At 36.5% G+C, this 24,365-nt stretch overlaps 1 protein-coding gene across 8 annotated transcripts in view; it reads right to left on the reverse strand.

Moving 5' to 3' along the window:
- Nucleotides 1-24,365, reverse strand: part of astn1 (astrotactin 1) — a 257,745-nt gene that overhangs the window by 109,823 nt on the left and 123,557 nt on the right. For all 8 annotated transcript variants that reach the window (XM_062069739.1, XM_062069743.1, XM_062069740.1 and 5 more), the window contains 4 exons: nucleotides 23,119-23,269; nucleotides 14,429-14,595; nucleotides 13,497-13,691; nucleotides 6,470-6,597 (listed from right to left, as the gene is read on the reverse strand). In XM_062069739.1, the coding sequence (XP_061925723.1) occupies nucleotides 6,470-6,597; nucleotides 13,497-13,691; nucleotides 14,429-14,595; nucleotides 23,119-23,269 (641 nt within the window). The remainder of the gene's footprint in view (nucleotides 1-6,469; nucleotides 6,598-13,496; nucleotides 13,692-14,428; nucleotides 14,596-23,118; nucleotides 23,270-24,365) is intronic.

Consider the following 24,365-nt stretch of genomic DNA (forward strand, 5'->3'; position numbering starts at 1 on the left):
CAGGATTAATTTGTGGCATATTAAATATAAGCCTGGTTGTGTTGTGGCTAATAGAGTATATATATGTCTTGTGTTTATTTACTGTTGTAGTCATTCCCAGCTGAATATCAGGTCACCCCCGGCTCTCACAGCATCTTCCCTATCTGAATAGCTTCAACTCCCCACTAGTCCTTCACTTGCACTTTACTCATCCACAAATCTTTCATCCTCGCTCAAATTAATGGGGAAATTGTCGCTTTCTCGGTCCGAATCTCTCTCACTTCATGCGGCCATCATTGTAAACAATAGGGAACTTTGCGTATATGTTCAACTGACTACGTCACGCTACTTCCAGTAGGGGCAAGCCTTTTTTTTATCAGATACCAAAAGTTGCAATCTTTATCGTCGTTGTTCTATACTAAATCCTTTCAGCAAAAATATGGCAATATCGCGAAATGATCAAGTATGACACATAGAATAGATCTGCTATCCCCGTTTAAATAAAAAAAATTCATTTCAGTAGGCCTTTAACTACAATCATAATCATGACTACATGAAACATTACATGATTAACTACAATCATAACCATGACTACATGAAACATTACATGATTAACTACAATCATAACCATGACTACATGAAACATTACATGATTAACTACAATCATAACCATGACTACATGAAACATTACATGATTAACTACAATCATAACCATGACTACATGAAACATTACATGATTAACTACAATCATAATCATGACTACATGAAACATTACATTATTAACTACAATCATAATCATGACTACATGAAACATTACATTATTAACTACAATCATAATCATGACTACATGAAACATTACATGATTAACTACAATCATAACCATGACTACATGAAACATTACATGATTAACTACAATCATAACCATGAGTACATGAAACATTACATGATTAACTACAATCATAATCATGACTACATGAAACATTACATGATTACCTACAATCATAACCATGACTACATGAAACATTACATGATTAACTACAATCATAATCATGACTACATGAAACATTACATGATTAACTACAATCATAATCATGACTACATAAAACATTACATGATTAACTACAATCATAATCATGACTACATGAAACATTACAAGATTAACTACAATCATAATCATGACTACATGAAACATTACATTATTAACTACAATCATAATCATGACTACATGAAACATTACATTACTAACTACAATCATAATCATGACTACATGAAACATTACATGATTAACTACAATCATAATCATGACTACATGAAACATTACATGATTAACTACAATCATAATCATGACTACATGAAACATTACATGCTTAACTACAATCATAATCATGACTACATGAAACATTACATGATTAACAACAATCATAATCATGACTACATGAAACATTACATTACTAACTACAATCATAATCATGACTACATGAAACATTACATTATTAACTACAATCATAATCACGACTACATGAAACATTACATGATTAACTACAATCATAATCATGACTACATGAAACATTACATGATTAACTACAATCATAACCATGACTACATGAAACATTACATGATTAACTACAATCATAACCATGACTACATGAAACATTACATGATTAACTACAATCATAACCATGACTACATGAAACATTACATGATTAACTACAATCATAACCATGACTACATGAAACATTACATGATTAACTACAATCATAATCATGACTACATGAAACATTACATTATTAACTACAATCATAATCATGACTACATGAAACATTACATTATTAACTACAATCATAATCATGACTACATGAAACATTACATGATTAACTACAATCATAACCATGACTACATGAAACATTACATGATTAACTACAATCATAACCATGAGTACATGAAACATTACATGATTAACTACAATCATAATCATGACTACATGAAACATTACATGATTACCTACAATCATAACCATGACTACATGAAACATTACATGATTAACTACAATCATAATCATGACTACATGAAACATTACATGATTAACTACAATCATAATCATGACTACATAAAACATTACATGATTAACTACAATCATAATCATGACTACATGAAACATTACAAGATTAACTACAATCATAATCATGACTACATGAAACATTACATTATTAACTACAATCATAATCATGACTACATGAAACATTACATTACTAACTACAATCATAATCATGACTACATGAAACATTACATGATTAACTACAATCATAATCATGACTACATGAAACATTACATGATTAACTACAATCATAATCATGACTACATGAAACATTACATGATTAACTACAATCATAATCATGACTACATGAAACATTACATGATTAACAACAATCATAATCATGACTACATGAAACATTACATTACTAACTACAATCATAATCATGACTACATGAAACATTACATTATTATCTACAATCATAATCACGACTACATGAAACATTACATGATTAACTACAATCATAATCATGACTACATGAAACAATACATGATTAACTACAATCATAATCATGACTACATGAAACATTACATGATTAACTACAATCATAATCATGACTACATGAAACATTACATGATTAACTACAATCATAATCATGACTACATGAAACATTACATTACTAACTACAATCATAATCATGACTACATGAAACATTACATTACTAACTACAATCATAATCATGACTACATGAAACATTACATTATTAACTACAATCATAATCATGACTACATGGAACATTACATTATTAACTACAATCATAATCATGACTACATGAAACATTACATTACTAACTACAATCATAATCATGACTACATGAAACATTACATGATTAACTACAATCATAATCATGACTACATGAAACATTACATGACTAATTACAATCATAATCATGACTACATGAAACATTACATGATTAACTACAATCATAACCATGACTACATGAAACATTACATGATTAACTACAATCATAATCATGACTACATGAAACATTACATTATTAACTACAATCATAATCATGACTATACTAAATCCTTTCAGCAAAAATATGGCAATATCGCGAAATGATCAAGTATGACACATAGAATAGATCTGCTATCCCCGTTTAAATAAAAAAAATTCATTTCAGTAGGCCTTTAACTACAATCATAATCATGACTACATGAAACATTACATGATTAACTACAATCATAACCATGACTACATGAAACATTACATGATTAACTACAATCATAACCATGACTACATGAAACATTACATGATTAACTACAATCATAACCATGACTACATGAAACATTACATGATTAACTACAATCATAACCATGACTACATGAAACATTACATGATTAACTACAATCATAATCATGACTACATGAAACATTACATTATTAACTACAATCATAATCATGACTACATGAAACATTACATTATTAACTACAATCATAATCATGACTACATGAAACATTACATGATTAACTACAATCATAACCATGACTACATGAAACATTACATGATTAACTACAATCATAACCATGAGTACATGAAACATTACATGATTAACTACAATCATAATCATGACTACATGAAACATTACATGATTACCTACAATCATAACCATGACTACATGAAACATTACATGATTAACTACAATCATAATCATGACTACATGAAACATTACATGATTAACTACAATCATAATCATGACTACATAAAACATTACATGATTAACTACAATCATAATCATGACTACATGAAACATTACAAGATTAACTACAATCATAATCATGACTACATGAAACATTACATTATTAACTACAATCATAATCATGACTACATGAAACATTACATTACTAACTACAATCATAATCATGACTACATGAAACATTACATGATTAACTACAATCATAATCATGACTACATGAAACATTACATGATTAACTACAATCATAATCATGACTACATGAAACATTACATGCTTAACTACAATCATAATCATGACTACATGAAACATTACATGATTAACAACAATCATAATCATGACTACATGAAACATTACATTACTAACTACAATCATAATCATGACTACATGAAACATTACATTATTAACTACAATCATAATCACGACTACATGAAACATTACATGATTAACTACAATCATAATCATGACTACATGAAACATTACATGATTAACTACAATCATAACCATGACTACATGAAACATTACATGATTAACTACAATCATAACCATGACTACATGAAACATTACATGATTAACTACAATCATAACCATGACTACATGAAACATTACATGATTAACTACAATCATAACCATGACTACATGAAACATTACATGATTAACTACAATCATAATCATGACTACATGAAACATTACATTATTAACTACAATCATAATCATGACTACATGAAACATTACATTATTAACTACAATCATAATCATGACTACATGAAACATTACATGATTAACTACAATCATAACCATGACTACATGAAACATTACATGATTAACTACAATCATAACCATGAGTACATGAAACATTACATGATTAACTACAATCATAATCATGACTACATGAAACATTACATGATTACCTACAATCATAACCATGACTACATGAAACATTACATGATTAACTACAATCATAATCATGACTACATGAAACATTACATGATTAACTACAATCATAATCATGACTACATAAAACATTACATGATTAACTACAATCATAATCATGACTACATGAAACATTACAAGATTAACTACAATCATAATCATGACTACATGAAACATTACATTATTAACTACAATCATAATCATGACTACATGAAACATTACATTACTAACTACAATCATAATCATGACTACATGAAACATTACATGATTAACTACAATCATAATCATGACTACATGAAACATTACATGATTAACTACAATCATAATCATGACTACATGAAACATTACATGATTAACTACAATCATAATCATGACTACATGAAACATTACATGATTAACAACAATCATAATCATGACTACATGAAACATTACATTACTAACTACAATCATAATCATGACTACATGAAACATTACATTATTATCTACAATCATAATCACGACTACATGAAACATTACATGATTAACTACAATCATAATCATGACTACATGAAACAATACATGATTAACTACAATCATAATCATGACTACATGAAACATTACATGATTAACTACAATCATAATCATGACTACATGAAACATTACATGATTAACTACAATCATAATCATGACTACATGAAACATTACATTACTAACTACAATCATAATCATGACTACATGAAACATTACATTACTAACTACAATCATAATCATGACTACATGAAACATTACATTATTAACTACAATCATAATCATGACTACATGGAACATTACATTATTAACTACAATCATAATCATGACTACATGAAACATTACATTACTAACTACAATCATAATCATGACTACATGAAACATTACATGATTAACTACAATCATAATCATGACTACATGAAACATTACATGACTAATTACAATCATAATCATGACTACATGAAACATTACATGATTAACTACAATCATAATCATGACTACATGAAACATTACATGATTAACTACAATCATAATCATGACTACATGAAACATTACATGATTAACTACAATCATAATCATGACTACATGAAACATTACATGATTAACTACAATCATAATCATGACTACATGAAACATTACATGATTAACTACAATCATAATCATGACTACATGAAACATTACATTAACTACAATCATAATCATGACTACATGAAACATTACATGATTAACTACAATCATAATCATGACTACATGAAACATTACATTAACTACAATCATAATCATGACTACATGAAACATTACATGATTAACTACAATCATAATCATGACTACATGAAACATTACATGATTAACTACAATCATAATCATGACTACATGAAACATTACATGATTAACTACAATCATAATCATGACTACATGAAACATTACATGATTAACTACAATCATAATCATGACTACATGAAACATTACATGATTAACTACAATCATAATCATGACTACATGAAACATTACATGATTAACTACAATCATAATCATGACTACATGAAACATTACATGATTAACTACAATCATAATCATGACTACATGAAACATTACATGATTAACTAGAATCATAATCATGACTACATGAAACATTACATGATTAACTACAATCATAGTCATGACTACATGAAACATTACATTACTAACTACAATCATAATCATGACTACATGAAACATTACATTATTAAACAAAAGTAAAGCAACGCATCATGTGTTGGTACCTGTGAGGTATTCTGGGTCCGGGACCGGGTCCAACAGTTCCTCGTGGCACTGGACCTCAGTGGGCACAGAAGCCACTACCATGCCGTCTGGGAGCTGCTGCTCGATGCCCCGAGCAAAGTTCTTCTGTCTGAGGAGAGAGGAGATCCTGTTAGAAAGTTGACACCAGGACCAGGACTGAGGAGGACTCTCCACTTAATGAAGAACTGCAAGCATCCAGTATGGTCCCTGGGAGACCATCAGGTCAAGATGAGGGTCTACCACGCAGCTTGGTGACCACCAACCAGGAGGAAGTCCAAGTACTGCATGTTGGAGCTGAGACCCAGGGCAACATCCCACAGTACTGCATGTTGGAGCTGAGACCCAGGGCAACATCCCACAGTACTGCATGTTGGAGCTGAGACCCAGGGCAACATCCCACAGTACTGCATGTTGGAGCTGAGACCCAGGGCAACATCCCACAGTACTGCATGTTGGAGCTGAGACCCAGGGCAATAATCCCACAGTACTGCATGTTGGAGCTGAGACCCAGGGCAACATCCCACAGTACTGCATGTTGGAGCTGAGACCCAGGGCAACATCCCACAGTACTGCATGTTGGAGCTGAGACCCAGGGCAACATCCCACAGTACTGCATGTTGGAGCTGAGACCCAGGGCAACATCCCACAGTACTGCATGTTGGAGCTGAGACCCAGGGCAACATCCCACAGTACTGCATGTTGGAGCTGAGACCCAGGGCAACATCGTACAGTACTGCATGTTGGAGCTGAGACCCAGGGCAACATCCCACAGTACTGCATGTTGGAGCTGAGACCCAGGGCAACATCCCACAGTACTGCATGTTGGAGCTGAGACCCAGGGCAACATCCCACAGAACTGTGTGTTAGAGCTGAGACCCAGGGCAACATCGTACAGTACTGCATGTTGGAGCTGAGACCCAGGGCAACATCTCACAGTACTGCATGTTGGAGCTGAGACCCAGGGCAACATCCCACAGTACTGCATGTTGGAGCTGAGACCCAGGGCAACATCTCCCAGTACTGCATGTTGGAGCTGAGACCCAGGGCAACATCCCACAGTACTGCGTGTTGGAGCTGAGACCCAGGGCAACATCCCACAGTACTGCATGTTGGAGCTGAGACCCAGGGCAACATCCCACAGTACTGCATGTTGGAGCTGAGACCCAGGGCAACATCCCACAGAACTGTGTGTTAGAGCTGAGACCCAGGGCAACATCGTACAGTACTGCATGTTGGAGCTGAGACCCAGGGCAACATCCCACAGTACTGCATGTTGGAGCTGAGACCCAGGGCAACATCCCACACTACTGCATGTTGGAGCTGAGACCCAGGGCAATAATCCCACAGTACTGCAAGTTGGAGCCGAGACCCAGGGCAACATCCCACAGTACTGCATGTTGGAGTTGAGACCCAGGGCAACATCCCACAGTACTGTGTGTTGGAGTTGAGACCCAGGGCAACACCCCACACTACTGTATGTTGGAGCTGAGACCCAGGGCAACATCCCACAGTACTGCATGTTGGAACTGAGACCCGGGGCAACATCCCACAGTACTGCATGTTGGAGCTGAGACCCAGGGCAACATCCCACAGTACTGTGTGTTAGAGGTGAGACCCAGGGCAACATCCCACAGTACTGTGTGTTGGAGCTGAGACCCAGGGCAACATCCCACAGAACTGCATGTTGGAGCTGAGACCCAGGGCAACATCCCACAGTACTGCATGTTGGAGCTGAGACCCAGGGCAACATCCCACAGTACTGTGTGTTAAAGCAGAGACCCAGGGCGACAGCCCACAGTACTGCATGTTGGAGCTGAGACCCAGGGCAACATCCCACAGTACTACATGTTGGAGTTGAGACCCAGGGCAACATCCCACAGAACTGTGTGTTAGAGCTGAGACCCAGGGCAATATCCCACAGGGAGGTGTTTCGGGCACATCCGACCGGTAAGAGGCCATGGGGAAGACCCAGGACACGTTGGGTATACTATCTCTCCCGGCTGGCCTGGGAACGCCTCGGGATCCACCGGGAGGAGCTGGACCAAGTGGCTGGGGAGAGGGAAGTCTGGGCTTCTCTGCTTTGGCTGCTGCCCCCGCGACCCCACCTCGGATAAGCGGAAGAAGATGGATGGATGGAATATTTATATTTTATTTCGGTTTACTTTGTTTTATTTCCGCTTTATTTTTGTCTAATTTTTGTTTAATTTAATTTTCTTTATATTTTGTTTCTGCTTAATTTTTCTTTTGTTTTTGTTTTATTAATATTTAATTTCTGTTTTGTTTTTGTATTATTTGTGTTTCATTTCTGTATTATTTTTGTACTTATTTCTGTTGCTTTGAAATCAAAATATGAACAACTATTCTGTGTTGTTATACCAATCTTAGCATTTAAGTTAGCTAGCGATTAGCACTCAAGTTGAAAACTAGCGATTAGCCGCGGTATACTGTTTGCTTTGAATATCTTAGTATTGCACAATAAAATGTACCTTTGGAAGTACTTTCATTGAAAACACAATTATACACAAGTTATGTACAAGTACTTCAAAAAGTGTAATTATAGGTCAGTTTGGGGAAAACATCAACATTACCTTTTTATCAAAAGGTGACAACAAGAAGTTAAAGAAGGAGCAACATTAAAGTATGACAATGATTTTTATCAAAAGGTGACAACAAGAAGTTAAAGAAGGAGCAACATTAAAGTATGACAATGATTTTTATCAAAAGGTGACAACAAGAAGTTAAAGAAGGAGCAACATTAAAGTATGACAATGATTTTTATAAAAAGGTGACAACAAGAAGTTAAAGAAGGAGCAACATTAAAATATGACAAGGATTTTTATCAAAAGGTGACAAAAAGAAGTTAAGGAAGGAGCAACATTAAAGTATGACAATGATTTTTATCAAAAGGTGACAAAAAATAAGTTAAAGAAGGAGCAACATTAAAGTATGACAATGTTTTTTATCAAAAGGGGACAACAAGAAGTTAAAGAAGGAGCAACATTAAAGTATGACAATGATTTTTATCAAAAGGTGACAACAAGAAGTTAAAGAAGGAGCAACATTAAAGTATGACAATGATTTTTAACAAAAGGTGACAACAAGAAGTTAAAGAAGGAGCAACATTAAAGTATGACAATTATGTTTATCAAAAGGTGACAACAAGAAGTTAAAGAAGGAGCAACATTAAAGTATGACAATGATTTTTATCAAAAGGTGACAACAAGAAGTTAAAGAAGGAGCAACATAAAATATGACAATGATTTTTATCAAAAGGTGACAACAAGAAGTTAAGGAAGGAGCTATATTAAAGTATGACAATGATTTTTATCAAAAGGTGACAACAAGAAGTTAAAGAAGGAGCAACATTAAATTATGACAATGATTTTTATCAGAAGGTGACAAAAAGAAGTTAAAGAAGGAGCAACATTAAAGTATGACAATTACTTTTATCAAAAGGTGACAACAAGAAGTTAAAGAAGGAGCAACATTAAAGTATGACAATGATTTTTATCAAAAGGTGACAACAAGAAGTTAAAGAAGGAGCAACATTAAAATATGACAATGATTTTTATCAAAAGGTGACAACAAGAAGTTAAAGAAGGAGCAACATTAAAATATGAAAATGATTTTTATCAAAAGGTGACAACAAGAATTTAAAGAAGGAGCAACATTAAAATATGACAATGATTTTTATCAAAAGGTGACAACAAGAAGTTAAAGGAGCAACATTAAAATATGACAATGATTTTTATCAAAAGGTGACAAATGTATATTAAAGAAGGAGCAACATTAAAGTATGACAATGATTTTTATCAAAAGGTGACAACAAGAAGTTAAAGGAGCAACATTAAAATATGACAATGATTTTTATCAAAAGGTGACAAAAAATAAGCTAAAGAAGGAGCAACATTAAAGTATGACAATGATTTTTATCAAAAGGTGACAAAAAACAAGTTAAAGAAGGAGCAACATTAAAATATGACAATGATTTTTATCAAAAGGCGACAACAAGAAGTTAAAGAAGGAGCAACATTAAAATATGACAATGATTTTTATCAAAAGGTGACAAAAAGAAGTTAAAGAAGGAGCAACATTAAAATATGACAATGATTTTTATCAAAAGGTGACAACAAGAAGTTAAAGAAGGAGCAACAATAAAATATGACAATGATTTTTATCAAAAGGTGACAACAAGAAGTTAAAGAAGGAGCAACATTAAAATATGACAATGATTTTTATCAAAAGGTGACAACAAGAAGTTAAAGAAGGAGCAACATTAAAATATGACAATGATTTTTATCAAAAGGTGACAACAAGAAGTTAAAGAAGGAGCAACATTAAAGTATGACAATGATTTTTATCAAAAGGTGTCAAAAGTATGTTAAAGAAGGAGCAACATTAAAGTATGACAATGATTTTTATCAAAAGGTGACAAAAAACAAGTTAAAGAAGGAGCAACATTAAATTATGACAATGATTTTTATCAAAAGGTGACAATAAGAAGTTGAAGAAGGAGCAACATTAAAGTATAACAATGATTTTTATCAAAAGGTGACAACATGAAGTTAAAGAAGGAGCAACATTAAAGTATGACAATGATTTTTATCAAAAGGTGTCAAAAGTATGTTAAAGAAGGAGCAACATTAAAGTATGACAATGATTTTTATCAAAAGGTGACAACAAGAAGTTAAAGGAGCAACATTAGAATATGACAATGATTTTTATCAAAAGGTGACAAATAAGTTAAAGAAGGAGCAACATTAAAATATGACAATGATTTTTATCAAAAGGTGACAACAAGAAGTTAAAGAAGGAGCAACATTAAAGTATGACAATGATTTTTATCAAAAGGTGACAACAAGAAGTTAAAGAAGGAGCAACATTAAAATATAACAATGATTTTTATCAAAAGGTGACAACAAGAAGTTAAAGAAGGAGCAACATTAAAGTATGACAATGATTTTTATCAAAAGGTGACAAAAAGAAGTTAAAGGAGCAACATTAAAGTATGACAATGATTTTTATCAAAAGGTGACAAAAAGAAGTTAAAGAAGGAGCAACATTAAAATATGACAATGATTTTTATCAAAAGGTGACAACAAGAAGTTAAAGAAGGAGCAACATTAAAATATGACAATGATTTTTATCAAAAGGTGACAACAAGAAGTTAAAGAAGGAGCAACATTAAAATATGACAATGATTTTTAGCAAAAGGTGACAACAAGAAGTTAAAGAAGGAGCAACATTAAAATATGACAATGATTTTTATCAAAAGGTGACAACAAGAAGTTAAAGAAGGAGCAACATTAAAATATGACAATGATTTTTATCAAAAGGTGACAACAAGAAGTTAAAGAAGGAGCAACATTAAAATATGACAATGGTTTTTATCAAAAGGTGACAACAAGAAGTTAAAGAAGGAGCAACATTAAAATATGACAATGATTTTTATCAAAAGGTGACAACAAGAAGTTAAAGAAGGAGCAACATTAAAATATGACAATGATTTTTATCAAAAGGTGACAACAAGAAGTTAAAGAAGGAGCAACATTAAAGTATGACAATGATTTTTATCAAAAGGTGACAAAAGTATGTTAAAGAAGGAGCAACATTAAAGTATGACAATGATTTTTATCAAAAGGTGACAACAAGAAGTTAAAGGATCAACATTAAAATATGACAATGATTTTTATCAAAAGGTGACAAAAAATAAGTTAAAGAAGGAGCAACATTAAAATATGACAATGATTTTTATCAAAAGGTGACAAAAAACAAGTTAAAGAAGGAGCAACATTAAAATATGACAATGATTTTTATCAAAAGGTGACAACAAGAAGTTAAAGAAGGAGCAACATTAAAATATGACAATGATTTTTATCAAAAGGTGACAAAAATAAGTTAAAGAAGGAGCAACATTAAAATATGACAATGATTTTTATCAAAAGGTGACAAAAATAAGTTAAAGAAGGAGTAACATTAAAATATGACAATGATTTTTATCAAAAGGTGACAACAAGAAGTTAAAGAAGGAGCAACATTAAAGTATGACAATGATTTTTATCAAAAGGTGACAACAAGAAGTTAAAGAAGGAGCAACATTAAAGTATGACAATGATTTTTATCAAAAGGTGACAAAAGTACGTTAAAGAAGGAGCAACATTAAAATATGACAATGATTTTGATCAAAAGGTGACAACAAGAAGTTAAGGAAGGAGCAACATTAAAGTATGACAATGATTTTTATCAAAAGGTGACAAAAAGAAGTTAAAGGAGCAACATTAAAATATGACAATGATTTTTATCAAAAGGTGACAAAAAATAAGTTAAAGAAGGAGCAACATTAAAATATGACAATGATTTTTATCAAAAGGTGACAAAAACAAGTTAAAGAAGGAGCAACATTAAAATATGACAATGATTTTTATCAAAAGGTGACAACAAGAAGTTAAAGAAGGAGCAACATTAAAATATGACAATGATTTTTATCAAAAGGTGACAAAAATAAGTTAAAGAAGGAGCAACATTAAAATATGACAATGATTTTTATCAAAAGGTGACAAAAATAAGTTAAAGAAGGAGTAACATTAAAATATGACAATGATTTTTATCAAAAGGTGACAACAAGAAGTTAAAGAAGGAGCAACATTAAAGTATGACAATGATTTTTATCAAAAGGTGACAACAAGAAGTTAAAGAAGGAGCAACATTAAAGTATGACAATGATTTTTATCAAAAGGTGACAAAAGTACGTTAAAGAAGGAGCAACATTAAAATATGACAATGATTTTGATCAAAAGGTGACAACAAGAAGTTAAGGAAGGAGCAACATTAAAGTATGACAATGATTTTTATCAAAAGGTGACAAAAAGAAGTTAAAGAAGGAGCAACATTAAAATATGACAATGATTTAAGGAGCTAAGTGTTTGTGTTGTGTGTGCGTTAACAACAACAACAACAACAACAACAACAATAATAAGTATTATTATTAATATTAGGATTATTATGTACCTGAAGGTGGCCTTGAGGATTTGTCCAGACGTGCTCTCCTTGCTGTGGTTGTTAAAACCGAAGAACAGGTCCCCAAAGACGGTCTGGTTTGCAGGGACGTCCGCAGCGTCTCCACAGTCCAGTCCTTCTGTGCAGGACTCGGACAAGGGGAGACAAGACCGAGAGTCCGGTCCTCGCTTGTAGTCCTCGATGCACCTGGACCACAAATACTTCATCCAGGTCATGGAGTACTACTACAGTACTACTTACACACATCAGCTAGTATTTGACAGTAGGGAAGTATGTGGGAAAACACTGCAGGTAGTATCACATGTTTATATTTAAATACTACAATACTATTTACAGTATTTATGGCACAATTCAGTAAAACATTCTTTAAATGAATATTTCAATCAACATTTCAACTTTAAATAAACTTTGTGTTTAATGTGTTTTTATTAATAATCTTTATCTTTATTGTGTTCTCATTAAATAACTTTATGTTTAATGTGTTCTTATTAATAAATTGGTGTTTAATGTGTTCTTTATTTTATATTTATTACAATACTAACTTAAGTCCAAACTTATTGCTAGTTTTGGTTTTATAATCTATAATATTTAAAAAACCCAGGTGATATTTTCACAGATGTAAAAATGTAGAGGACTTAATTCAATCAAATGACTTTTATTTAAGTTTATTTAACATTTAGAATGCATTAGAGGACGTGATCATTGCAATATATATTGTGTTTCCATGGCAACAGCATAAGTGATCATTGCAATATACATTGTGTTTCCATGGCAACAGCATAAGTGATCATTGCAATATACATTGTGTTTCCATGGCAACAGCATAAGTGGTCATTGCAATATACATTGTGTTTCCATGGTAACAGCATAAGTGATCATTGTGTTACATTGTGTTTCCATGGTAACAGCGTAAGTGCACTCACCCACAGAACATCTGGATGTTGTAGAGACTGGGGTCGTCCTCCAGAGGTGCCAGCTGTTGCAGACACAGCTGCTCACATCCGCCATTGAAGCCGTCAGAGCAGTCGATGCCGATGTGGTGGTCATAGCAACCACTGCCATCCTTCATGGGGCTCAGGCCGGGGGGGCACTGAAACACATCAAGTGTGCACTCAAACACAGCAAGTCTGCATTCAAACACGTCAAGTGTGCACTCAAACACTTCAAGTGTGCACTCAAACACGTCAAGTGTGCACTCAAACACATCAAGTGTGCACTCAAACACATCAAGTGTGTACTCAAACACATCAAGTATACACTCAAACACGTCAAGTGTGCACTCAAACATGTCAAGTGTGCACTCAAACACATCAAGTGTGCACTCAAACACGCCAAGTGTGTACTCAAACACATCAAGTATACACTCAAACACGTCAAGTGTGCACTCAAACACGTCAAGTGTGCACTCAAACACATCAAGTGTGCACTCAAACATGTCAAGTGTGCACTCAAACAATGTTAAGTGTGCACTCATACACTTCAAGTCTGCACTCATACACTTCAAGTGTGCACTCAAACACATCAAGTGTGCACTCAAACACATCAAGTGTGCACTCATACACTTCAAGTGTACACTCAAACACGTCAAGTGTGCACTGAAACACATCAAGTCTGCACTCAAACACAGCAAGTGTGCATTGAAACATGTCAAGTGTGCACTGAAACATGTCAAGTGGGCACTCAAACACATCAAATGTTCACTCAAACATGTCAAGTGTGCACTCAAACACGTCAAGTGTGCACTCAAACACATCAAGTGTGCACTCAAACACGTCAAGTGTGCACTCCAACAATGTTAAGTGTGCACTCAAACACGTCAAGTGTGCACTCAAACACATCAAGTGTGCATTCAAACACGTCAAGTGTGCACTCAAACACGACAAGTGTGCACTCAAACACGCCAAGTGTGCACTCAAACATGTCAAGTGTGCACTCAAACATGTCAAGTGTGCACTCAACCACATCAAGTGTGTACTCAAACATAAAACTTATAAAATACATAAATAGTACACTGAAACCCATCAAGTGTGCACAAAAACCCATCAAGTGTGCACTCAAACACGCCAAGTGTGCACTCAAACACGTCAAGTGTGCACTCAAACATAAAACTTATATCATACATAAATAGTACACTGAAACACATCAAGTGTGCACAAAAACCCATCAAGTGTGCACTCAAATTCGCCAAGTGTGCACTCAAACACGCCAAGTGTGCAGTCAAACACGGCAAGTGTGCACTCAAACAAATCAAGTCTGCACTCAATTCCATCAAGTGTGCACTCAATTCCATTAAGTGTGCACTCAAACATAAAACTTACAAAATATATAAATAGTGCATTGAAACACAAGTACATAATGTAAAGGAACACAAACACTTAGTGCAATGGAACACAAACACTTAGTGCACTGGAACACAAATACCTAGTGCAGTGAAAGACAAAGACTTAGTGGAGAGAAAGACAAATACTTAGTGCACTGAAGCAGAAGTAGTTGGAACACAACGTCCTCCAGACTGTGATCAGGTCTAGAAGCACAGACGTGAGACAGGATCACAAAGACTTGGACAAGAAGTCCTCCAGACTGTGATCAGGTCTAGGAGCACAGACGTGAGACAGGATCACAAAGACTTGGACAAGAAGTCCTCCAGACTGTGATCAGGTCTAGGAGCACAGACGTGAGACAGGAAGCTGCCCAAGGATCAGAACTCCCTGGTGGGACTGATGACAGACTGAGCAAAATGTGTGCTAGTTAGCGTGCTTGCTCTGACTAATAACAGACTGAGCAACATGTGTGCTAGTTAGCGTGCTTGCTCTGACTAATAACAGACTGAGCAAAATGTGTGCTAGTTAGCGTGCTTGCTCTGACTAATAACAGACTGAGCAACATGTGCGCTAGTAAGCGTGCTTGCTCTGACTAATAACAGACTGAGCAACATGTGCGCTAGTTAGCGTGCTTGCTCTGACTAATAACAGACTGAGCAACATGTGCGCTAGTTAGCGTGCTTGCTCTGACTAATAACCGACTGAGCAACATGTGCGCTAGTTAGCGTGCTTGCTCTGACTAATAACAGACTGAGCAACATGTGCTCTAGTAAGCGTGCTTGCTCTGACTAATAACAGACTGAGCAACATGTGCGCTAGTTAGCGTGCTTGCTCTGACTAATAACAGACTGAGCAACATGTGCGCTAGTTAGCGTGCTTGCTCTGACTAATAACAGACTGTGTGCTAGTTAGCGTGCTTGCTCTGACTTATAACAGACTGAGCAACATGTGCGCTAGTTAGCGTGCTTGCTCTGACTAATAACAGACTGTGTGCTAGTTAGCGTGCTTGCTCTGACTAATAACAGACTGAGCAACATGTGCGCTAGTAAGCGTGCTTGCTCTGACTAATAACAGACTGAGAGCATGAACTGATTAAGTCTGCTCGGATGAGAGTATTTTCAGACAATCAGTGGTGATGCGTTCAATGCCCTGGGAAAACAGCAAGTGTAAGTTTGAACCAACAGACCTGGGGAGAAAAGATCAGTGTGTTGATAAGATCCTTAGGTCTGGGTTCTTGCTTTATCGCTGACCCCACCTGACTTCCTTCATCACACCGAGACAACAGTGCAGGTAAGTTGATAAGTCCAGGCTTAGGTCTGGGTTCTTGCTTTATCGCTGACCCCACCTGACTTCCTTCATCACACCGAGACAACAGTGCAGGTAAGTTGATAAGTCCAGGCTTAGGTCTGGGTTCTTGCTTTATCGCTGACCCCACCTGACTTCCTTCATCACACCGAGACAACAGTGCAGGTAAGTTGATAAGTCCAGCACAAACATCAACATTTGAGGAAGTATATTGAGTAGTACTTACAGTATACTTAATACTTCATGACTGCATATTTAGCTATGTATGAAGTATATTGAGTAGTACTTACAGTATACTTAATACTTCATGACTGCATATTTAGCTATGTATGAAGTATATTGAGTAGTACTTACAGTATACTTAATACTTCATGACTGCATATTTAGCTATGTATGAAGTATATTGAGTAGTACTTACAGTATACTTAATACTTCATGACTGCATATTTAGCTATGTATGAAGTATATTGAGTAGTACTTACAGTATACTTAATACTTCATGACTGCATATTTAGCTATGTATGAAGTATATTGAGTAGTACTTACAGTATACTTAATACTTTATGACTGCATATTTAGCTATGTATGAAGTATATTGAGTAGTACTTACAGTATACTTAATACTTCATGACTGCATATTTAGCTATGTATGAAGTATATTGAGTAGTACTTACAGTATACTTAATACTTCATTACTGCATATTTAGGTATGTATGAAGTACATTTAGTGGTACAACAGGTCAGAGGACTTATGCATTTTACGTCATAGGGCTGGACTCTTTGTGTTGTGTGTACTATTTGTGTCGACTGCAGTGAGTACACATGAACTACACAGTAGTAGTATTGTGTGTACTATTTGTGTCGACTGCAGTGAGTACACATGAACTACACAGTGGTAGTATTGTGTGTACTATTTGTGTCGACTGCAGTGAGTACACATGAACTACACAGTAGTAGTATTGTGTGTACTATTTGTGTCGACTGAAGTGAGTACTTGAGTGAGTACACAGTAGTAGTATTGTGTGTACTATTTGTGTCGACTGAAGTGAGTACTTGAGTGAGTACACAGTAGTAGTGTTGTGTGTACTATTTGTGTTGACTGAAGTGAGTACTTGAGTGAGTACACAGTAGTAGTATTGTGTGTACTATTTGTGTCGACTGAAGTGAGTACTTGAGTGAGTACACAGTAGTAGTGTCGTGTTTACTATTTGTGTCGACTGAAGTGAGTACTTGAGTGAGTACACAGTAGTAGTGTTGTGTTTACTATTTGTGTCGACTGAAGTGAGTACTTTAGTGAGTACACAGTAGTAGTGTTGTGTTTACTATTTGTGTCGACTGAAGTGAGTACACAGTAGTAGTGTTGTGTTTACTATTTGTGTCGACTGAAGTGAGTACACAGTAGTAGTGTTGTGTTTACTATTTGTGTCGACTGAAGTGAGTACACAGTAGTAGTGTGGTGTGTTCTATTTGTGTCGACTGAAGTGAGTACTTGAGTGAGTACACAGTAGTAGTGTTGTGTTTACTATTTGTGTCGACTGAAGTGAGTACTTGAGTGAGTACACAGTAGTAGTGTTCTGTTTACTATTTGTGTCGACTGAAGTGAGTACTTGAGCGAGTACACAGTAGTAGTGTTGTGTTTACTATTTGTGTCGACTGAAGTGAGTACACAGTAGTAGTGTTGTGTTTACTATTTGTGTCGACTGAAGTGAGTACACAGTAGTAGTGTTGTGTGTTCTATTTGTGTCGACTGAAGTGAGTACTTGAGTGAGTACACAGTAGTAGTATTGTGTGTACTATTTGTGTCGACTGAAGTGAGTACTTGAGTGAGTACACAGTAGTAGTGTTGTGTGTACTATTTGTGTTGACTGAAGTGAGTACTTGAGTGAGTACACAGTAGTAGTATTGTGTGTACTATTTGTGTCGACTGAAGTGAGTACTTGAGTGAGTACACAGTAGTAGTGTCGTGTTTACTATTTGTGTCGACTGAAGTGAGTACTTGAGTGAGTACACAGTAGTAGTGTTGTGTTTACTATTTGTGTCGACTGAAGTGAGTACTTTAGTGAGTACACAGTAGTACTGTTGTGTTTACTATTTGTGTCGACTGAAGTGAGTACACAGTAGTAGTGTTGTTTACTATTTGTGTCGACTGAAGTGAGTACACAGTAGTAGTGTTATGTGTTCTATTTGTGTCGACTGAAGTGAGTACTTGAGTGAGTACACAGTAGTAGTGTTGTGTTTACTATTTGTGTCGACTGAAGTGAGTACTTGAGTGAGTACACAGTAGTAGCGTTGTGTTTACTATTTGTGTCGACTGAAGTGAGTACTTGAGCGAGTACACAGTAGTAGTGTTGTGTTTACTATTTGTGTCGACTGAAGTGAGTACACAGTAGTAGTGTTGTGTTTACTATTTGTGTCGACTGAAGTGAGTACACAGTAGTAGTGTTGTGTGTTCTATTTGTGTCGACTGAAGTGAGTACTTGAGTGAGTACACAGTAGTAGTGTTGTGTGTTCTATTTGTGTCGACTGAAGTGAGTACACAGTAGTAGTGTTGTGTGTTCTATTTGTGTCGACTGCAGTGAGGACTTGAGTGAGTACACAGTAGTAGTGTCGTGTTTACTATTTGTGTCGACTGAAGTGAGTACTTGAGTGAGTACACAGTAGTAGTGTTGTGTTCACTATTTGTGTCGACTGAAGTGAGTACTTTAGTGAGTACACAGTAGTAGTGTTGTGTTTACTATTTGTGTCGACTGAAGTGAGTACACAGTAGTAGTGTTGTGTTTACTATTTGTGTCGACTGAAGTGAGTACACAGTAGTAGTGTTGTGTGTTCTATTTGTGTCGACTGAAGTGAGTACTTGAGTGAGTACACAGTAGTAGTGTTGTGTTTACTATTTGTGTCGACTGAAGTGAGTACTTGAGTGAGTACACAGTAGTAGTGTTGTGTTTACTATTTGTGTCGACTGAAGTGAGTACTTGAGCGAGTACACAGTAGTAGTGTTGTGTTTACTATTTGTGTCGACTGAAGTGAGTACACAGTAGTAGTGTTGTGTTTACTATTTGTGTCGACTGAAGTGAGTACACAGTAGTAGTGTTGTGTGTTCTATTTGTGTTGACTGAAGTGAGTACTTGAGTGAGTACACAGTAGTAGTATTGTGTGTACTATTTGTGTCGACTGAAGTGAGTACTTGAGTGAGTACACAGTAGTAGTGTTGTGTGTACTATTTGTGTTGACTGAAGTGAGTACTTGAGTGAGTACACAGTAGTAGTATTGTGTGTACTATTTGTGTCGACTGAAGTGAGTACTTGAGTGAGTACACAGTAGTAGTGTCGTGTTTACTATTTGTGTCGACTGAAGTGAGTACTTGAGTGAGTACACAGTAGTAGTGTTGTGTTTACTATTTGTGTCGACTGAAGTGAGTACTTTAGTGAGTACACAGTAGTAGTGTTGTGTTTACTATTTGTGTCGACTGAAGTGAGTACACAGTAGTAGTGTTGTGTTTACTATTTGTGTCGACTGAAGTGAGTACACAGTAGTAGTGTTGTGTGTTCTATTTGTGTCGACTGAAGTGAGTACTTGAGTGAGTACACAGTAGTAGTGTTGTGTTTACTATTTGTGTCGACTGAAGTGAGTACTTGAGTGAGTACACAGTAGTAGTGTTGTGTTTACTATTTGTGTCGACTGAAGTGAGTACTTGAGCGAGTACACAGTAGTAGTGTTGTGTTTACTATTTGTGTCGACTGAAGTGAGTACACAGTAGTAGTGTTGTGTTTACTATTTGTGTCGACTGAAGTGAGTACACAGTAGTAGTGTTGTGTGTTCTATTTGTGTCGACTGAAGTGAGTACTTGAGTGAGTACACAGTAGTAGTGTTGTGTGTTCTATTTGTGTCGACTGAAGTGAGTACACAGTAGTAGTGTTGTGTGTTCTATTTGTGTCGACTGCAGTGAGGACTTGAGTGAGTACACAGTAGTAGTATTGTGTGGACTGACGTGAGTACTTGAGTGAGTACACAGTAGTAGTATTGTGTGGACTGACGTGAGTATTTGAGTGAGTACACAGTAGTAGTATTGTGTGGACTGAAGAGAGTACTTGAGTGAGTACACAGTAGACGTATTGTGTGGACTGAAGTGACTACACAGTAGTAGTATTGTGTGGACTGACGTGAGTACTTGAGTGAGTACACATTAGTATTATGTGGACTGAAGTGAGTACACAGTAGAAGTATTGTGTGGACTGAAGTGAGTACACAGTAGTAGTACTGTGTGGACTGAAATGAGTACACAGTAGAAGTATTGTGTGGACTGAAGTGAGTACACAGTAGTAGTACTGTGTGGACTGAAATGAGTACACAGTAGAAGTATTGTGTGGACTGAAGTGAGTACACAGTAGTAGTACTGTGTGGACTGAAATGAGTACACAGTAGAAGTATTGTGTGGACTGAAGTGAGTACACAGTAGTAGTATTGTGTGGACTGAAGTGAGTACACAGTAGTAGTATTGTCTGGACTGAAGTGAATACTTGAGTGAGTACACAGTAGTAGTATTGTGTGGACTGAAGTGAGTACACATTAGTAGTATTGTGTGGACTGAAGTGAATACTTGAGTGAGTACATAGTAGTAGTATTGTGTGGACTGAAATGAGTACTGAAGTGAGTACACAGTAGTAGTATTGTGTGGACTGAAGTGAGTACACAGTAGTAGTATTGTGTGGACTGAAGTGAGTACACAGTAGAAGTATTGTGTGGACTGAAGTGAGTACACAGTAGTAGTACTGTGTGGACTGAAATGAGTACACAGTAGGAGTATTGTGTGGACTGAAGTGAGTACACAGTAGTAGTATCGTGTGGACTGAAGTGAGTACACAGTAGTAGTATTGTGTGGACTGAAGTGAATACTTGAGTGAGTACACAGTAGTAGTATTGTGTGGACTGAAATGAGTACACAGTAGTAGTACTGTGTGGACTGAAATGAGTACACAGTAGGAGTATTGTGTGGACTGAAGTGAGTACACAGTAGAAGTATTGTGTGGACTGAAGTGAGTACTCAGTAGTAGTATCGTGTGGACTGAAGTGAGTACACAGTAGTAGTATTGTGTGGACTGAAGTGAGTACACAGTAGTAGTATTGTGTGGACTGAAGTGAATACTTGAGTGAGTACACAGTAGTAGTATTGTGTGGACTGAAATGAGTACTGAAGTGAGTACACAGTAGTAGTATTGTGTGGACTGAAGTGAGCACACAGTAGTAGTACTGTGTGGACTGAAGTGAGTACACAGTAGTAGTATTGTGTGGACTGAAATGAGTACTGAAGTGAGTACACAGTAGTAGTATTGTGTGGACTGAAGTGAGTACACAGTAGTAGTACTGTGTGGACTGAAGTGAGTACACAGTAGTAGTATTGTGTGGACTGAAGTGAGTACACAGTAGTAGTATTGTGTGGACTGAAGTGAGTACACAGTAGTAGTATTGTGTGGACTGAAGTGAGTACACAGTAGTAGTATTGTGTGGACTGAAGTGAGTACACAGTAGTAGTATTGTGTGGACTGAAGTGAGTACACAGTAGACGTATTGTGTGGACTGAAGTGAGTACACAGTAGTAGTATTGTGTGGACTGAAGTGAGTACACAGTAGTAGTATTGTGTGGACTGAAGTGATTACACAGTAGTAGTATTGTGTGGACTGAAGTGAGTACACAGTAATAGTATTGTGTGGACTGAAGTGAGTACACAGTAGAAGTATTGTGTGGACTGAAGTGAGTACACAGTAGTAGTATTGTGTGGACTGAAGTGAGTACACAGTAGAAGTATTGTGTGGACTGAAGTGAGTACACAGTAGAAGTATTGTGTGGACTGAAGTGAGTACACAGTAGTAGTATTGTGTGGACTGAAGTGAGGACACAGTAGAAGTATTGTGTGGACTGAAGTGAGTACACAGTAGTAGTATTGTGTGGACTGAAGTGAGTACACAGTAGTAGTACCGTGTGTACTGACCACACAGCCGGTGGAGTCCAGTTTCCTGTCGGCGATGCAGCGGAAGTTGCGACTACATCCTCCATTGTCTTTGCTGCAGTCTCTGACAGGACCGAAGGAGTCCAGAAGAACCTCCAAGGAGTCGAAGGAGGAACTGATCATCAGTTCTTCTCTGGAACAACACAGGATATTATTTTCAACCAATGAGGTGTCAGGTGCACAGTCATGTGACCCCCCAGGCTCCACACCACTAATACATGCGTAATACCATATAAGGTCATATCATAACAATATATATTATAGAACTACCATATATGTCACGGCCCGGGTGCACGTCAGTGCACATTAATGTGTGCTGAGCGCACTTCTAGGAGCGTGTCAGTCCGGCGGCAGCAAGCAGATGCAATCGATCGCCAGCAGTCAGCGCACCTGTGGCTGATCAGGGGACCTGCCTTCTTAAGCCTGCACAACCTGAACGTAGCTACCTGTTCAGTACACCTGCCTTCGTTCCTACGTTACGAGCTGTGTGTTTTGTCTTCCCGCGTTCCCTCTGCTTCCCTGGCTCTCTTTTGGACCTCGACCTCCCTCTTAGACCTCGACCTCCCGCCTGGAGACGGATCTCTGCCGCCCCGCTATCGCCCGGACTACCTGCCAGTCTCATGTACCTTCGAGCCTGTTTTTACGCCTCTCGCTCAACACTCCGGTAACACACAACAGCTAACTCACACACACACACACACACACACACACACACACACACACACACACACACACACACACACACACACACACACATTTTGTATTTATTACACACTTTACTCCCGGATGTCCGATCCTCGCGACGCTGACTGCGGGGATGTACCCGGGACGTGGTGTGCGTTGGAAGCTTTGTTGGTGGAGGCCCTCCGCTATTCACCCAAGGACCTGAAGGTATGATGTGGGGCCCAGAGGGGTCGCTGGTCCGCATCGACTCCGTCTGGCCTGGGAAGATTGCTACACCACCGTGCCGGTCACGTCGGAGAGGACGAAGACCTCCCAAAAGGGCTTCGACTCGCTGTCAGGAGACTTCGCCTCCTGTGATTCAAACTCTGCCCCCTGTGATTCATCAAAAAAGGATTTTTGCAGAAGTGAAGGCAGATTCGCTGCCATCATAGTGTCCTTCAGTGGAAGATTTTTTTCTGTCCAATGAGGAGAAGCAAGCCATCTACCTGGAGTTCAAGGCGGACACCCAGCCGTGGGAAGACGAGGACTAAGTACAGCAGGAAGAA

This window comes from Entelurus aequoreus, linkage group LG14 (assembly GCF_033978785.1).
Source record: "Entelurus aequoreus isolate RoL-2023_Sb linkage group LG14, RoL_Eaeq_v1.1, whole genome shotgun sequence".
Lineage (NCBI taxonomy): Eukaryota > Metazoa > Chordata > Actinopteri > Syngnathiformes > Syngnathidae > Entelurus > Entelurus aequoreus.